Source organism: Amphimedon queenslandica, unplaced genomic scaffold, assembly GCF_000090795.2.
Source record: "Amphimedon queenslandica unplaced genomic scaffold, v1.1 AMPQUscaffold_13473, whole genome shotgun sequence".
NCBI classification, from domain to species: Eukaryota; Metazoa; Porifera; class Demospongiae; order Haplosclerida; family Niphatidae; genus Amphimedon; species Amphimedon queenslandica.
In genome coordinates, this window is record NW_003546291.1 from 175,095 (window position 1) to 178,742 (window position 3,648).

Sequence of the window (3,648 nt, forward strand, 5' to 3'; positions counted from 1 at the left end):
AGATGAGAGAGATTGAAAAAAAATTAAAAAGGGGCGATTGCTTCAAATAATAATAAAGGGGCGAATGCTTTAAACATGCACACTGCAGTATCAATGCTAAATGAATTCAGGCCTGCAGGAAGCACAGCAGGAAGTAGACCGCTACATAATTTTGCTTAAAATAATAGAAGCACATGTAGACTTTGTATTTGTAACAAAAATTTTGACTTACTTATTTCTATGTCAGGCAAAGGAGAGGAGAGGGAGTCTCGGGGTGAACTCAGTGAAGGAGGACCAGAGTGGCTCTCTAAATACATCAACGAAAAGCCTCAAAAACCGGGACACTACCCAAAATGGCTCGAGGAAAAATGCCCCGACGGCTCTGGTTCTAAACACAGGAGACCGCCATCACCACATTTCAAGAGAATTCCTCGTCGTTCACCGCCTCGTTCACCTCCCAGGAGATCCAGAGAAGATCTAAAGAGGCCGCGAGAAAGAGTAAGAGAGGAGCTACCATGGTGGGACGAACGTGATAGAAGAAGGGAGGAGCCTCCAAGGCTAAGAAGATCAAGAGAAGATGACTTTCCATTTGATTTAGAAGGTCCAAAACTAGTAGAGTCGTTTGACTACCAGCATGGGATGGGCTCTCATAAAAGGACAATGAACGAAATGGAGCCTCCTTTGAAAAACCCTCGAATCAATCCTGATTTTATGGGAGATACTGACTCCCATTTTGGTCAGTCATTTAGAAGCAGAGAGCGTCCTCCAAGATCAAGGGGACGTGGCGGTCGTCCTCCATCAAGAGGTCGTGGTGGCCGTGGCGGTGGCCCGCCTCAAAGATCTCAACCATTTGATGACTGTACGTTTTACGAAGGAGAAGAGAGGGAGCTACCAAACGTTGAAGAAAAGGGCAAGTCTTTGTACTGTAGCTTCTGTGATGTGACGACGACAGATATCGAGCAGTTGCAGATCCACCTTTTAGGAGCCAAGCATTTGAAAACCCTCCGTAAGTTGGGAATAGAGGATGAGATAGGGACTTTGAGTGAAGCTGCTAAAGAAGTCAACGAAGCCTTTGGGAATACTTTGGTTCCTCCTCCTCAGGTAAAGTTTCTATATTGCAAAGTGTGTCGTGGGACGCCTTTCAGTGATCAGTTAGGACCACACATAGCCAGTGCAGCCCACATTGATGCTGAAAAGAACTGGAAATTTAGAGGGCGAGTTTTACCATCTTTTAAGAACATGTTCAGTGAGGAAGAGTTAGGGGAAGAGGAGATAGAACCCACAGGTGAACCGGCTCCGGAGGAAACCTACAAAGGGGCATTGCCACTTCAGTGTAAATTATGCAACGTCTATGCAACCAGTTTCGAGGAATTTAAAAAGCACCTGGTTGGTAAAAGACACCAGGGCATGGTACGAAAGTCAGCCTTAGAGGGAGCTGGAGTCATGGGGAGCACACCTGTTGCTACCATACAACCTTTCCAGTCCTACTATTGTGAGATTTGTAAAGTGACTTGTGTCAACCAACAAAGTTTAGATATACATTTCAAGAGTACCGAACACGCTTGTAATGTACTTGTAGGTGGAAACACAACTGGAGGCGTGGCCCCAGGGACGCAGTACTGTGACGTCTGTGAGAAAACGTACGACAAGAAGGAGTGGTCTGAGCATTTTACTAATGGGGAACACAGTATGAACTTTCAAAAGAAAACTGCAAGAGGGTATCCTAATACCAACCCTGGGACTGCCCCAATACCTCCCACTCAAATTAATACAAATTATCAGCAACAGCAACCAACTCCTCCAGCAGTACCTCAAGTTGGTCCTCCAGCAGTACCTCTAGTTGCTCCTCCTGCAGTACCTCCGGTTGCTCCTCCAGCAGTACCTCGGGTTGCTCCTCCAGTTGCTCCTTCTGTTCCTCCTCCTACTGCACAGTATCCCTTTCAGTCTTGGAATCAAAATCAGATCAACCAGACTCAGTGGAATCAGATGGCATCCACACAACAAGTGCAGTACCCAGCTCCCCAGCAACATGCTTGGAATCAGACCCAGTCTAGCCAGCCTCAGACCCAAACCACTCAATACCTTCAAACCCAAACTGCAAGTCAAATTGCTCAGACCCAATATCCTCAGACTGCTCAGTATCCTCAGGCTCAAACTGTTCAGTATCCTCACACTCAAACTGTTCAATATGCTCCTCAGGCCCAAACTGCGAGTCAATATATTCAGACTCAGACTGCTCAGTATCCTCAGGCCCAAACGGTTCAGTATCCTCAGACTGGAGGTCAGACTCCTCAGTATCCCCAGCCTCAAGGAATGGCCCAGTGGTCTCAACAGGCTCCTGCGGGAAGTGTACAATACTCAGTGCAACAAGGGAGTCAGTATTATGCTCAATGGATGCAACAGCAGCAGCAGCAGCAGATTGCTTGGGCTCAGAAGCAAGCAGGATACCAGGCTGGTACTGCATGGCCTCAGGCGCCATTACCTGCTAAAAAGTAACTTGTAAAAACACAAGCTGTCACACATTCATAATATTGTTGATTAGTTTTGTGTTGAATTGTATTTAAAATGAAAATTGTACAGTAAAATTGATTATAACAAAAGATAGAAAGAGGAGAGAGGGAACTGCCATGCCTGCAAACTGCAAAGTATATTTTATAGGTGAAGATTGGAGAACAGCTAGTAGATAATATACTACAATATTCACCTTGTATAAATACTACTTATTATTTATTGTCATGCTATAATGTATTTCCTCAGTAAAATGACTGCATAACAGCTACTTGTGAATGACATCAGTGTTCACTAGAGGTTGCCTTTGTCATCATCCTTTGCTTCATTCCACTTGTACCAGTAATGAGATCAGAATCAGTGTTAAAATCAGCTTTAGAATCAGTGTTAGCATCAGTATCAGACCCCTCTACTGGGTCACTAGAGTTTGTTTGATTGATGGATCTTGCTAGATATGACCACATCATCTCTTGCGGTCTCTTGAAAGGATCTGTGACCTGATCATACCATAAATTATAAAGTTGTAATGACACGAGGAATACAGCACCAAGTACAACACAATCTGAATCGCTCAGAAACTGACGAGTGTGATTCAAACCATACAGTATCCCTAGCACAAAACCTGCTTTAGTAGTGCTAGAGAGAGTGGGAAAGAAGAATTAACGATCATAACTTTTTATAATTTTTTCCAATACATATACATGTACTTATGTTCTGCAGAAGCTTTTTGAACTATTTAAAAATTATTAAGTTGCTCAGCAATTGGCCAAATTTTGCCAAAATTGTATTCATTATTTTTATAACTTTCCTGATACACATACATGCACTTATGAAAACTTTGAGTTGATTCCAATCAAAATTGTTTTTTTACGAATTTTAAAAGTTTCTCCAAAATCAAACCAAAGTCCCTGCACTGTAGTACAGGATATTTTGCCAAAATCACTAAGAAAGAATTCTCCAATTTTATTATAGTTTCTGATGCGTATACATGTATTTATGCTGTGCAGAAATTTTGACCTAATAAATTTCTATAAATTTTTGAAGTTGTAAAAAAACTAAGCATGCTTTTTAGCTGAATGGCACATATTCATTATTCAAAAATGAATGATTAGTACATACGGCCGAGGGGGGTGCATGCTAATTGGAGGCACATTATTAGTG

The 3,648-nt window shown here is 42.5% G+C and overlaps 2 protein-coding genes across 2 annotated transcripts in view; one reads left to right on the forward strand and one right to left on the reverse strand.

The window, feature by feature from the left end:
- The first annotated feature begins 219 nt into the window (after positions 1–219).
- Positions 220–2,475, forward strand: LOC105312099 (uncharacterized). The gene has a single exon (XM_011404475.1). The coding sequence runs from the start codon at positions 220–222 to the stop codon at positions 2,473–2,475; it is 2,256 nt and encodes a 751-aa protein (XP_011402777.1).
- Positions 2,476–2,517: 42 nt separating this feature from the next.
- Positions 2,518–3,648, reverse strand: part of LOC100635810 (trimeric intracellular cation channel type A-like) — a 4,539-nt gene continuing 3,408 nt past the window's right edge. Inside the window, exon 6 of the mRNA XM_003385107.3 lies at positions 2,518–3,123. Within this exon, the coding sequence (XP_003385155.3) occupies positions 2,772–3,123 (352 nt within the window). The 3' untranslated portion in view covers positions 2,518–2,771. The remainder of the gene's footprint in view (positions 3,124–3,648) is intronic.

Bases quoted from the DNA above. Each gene is read 5' to 3' on its own strand.
- LOC105312099 (XM_011404475.1), top strand. From the start codon at position 220: ATGTCAGGCAAAGGAGAGGAGAGGGAGTCTCGGGGTGAACTCAGTGAA.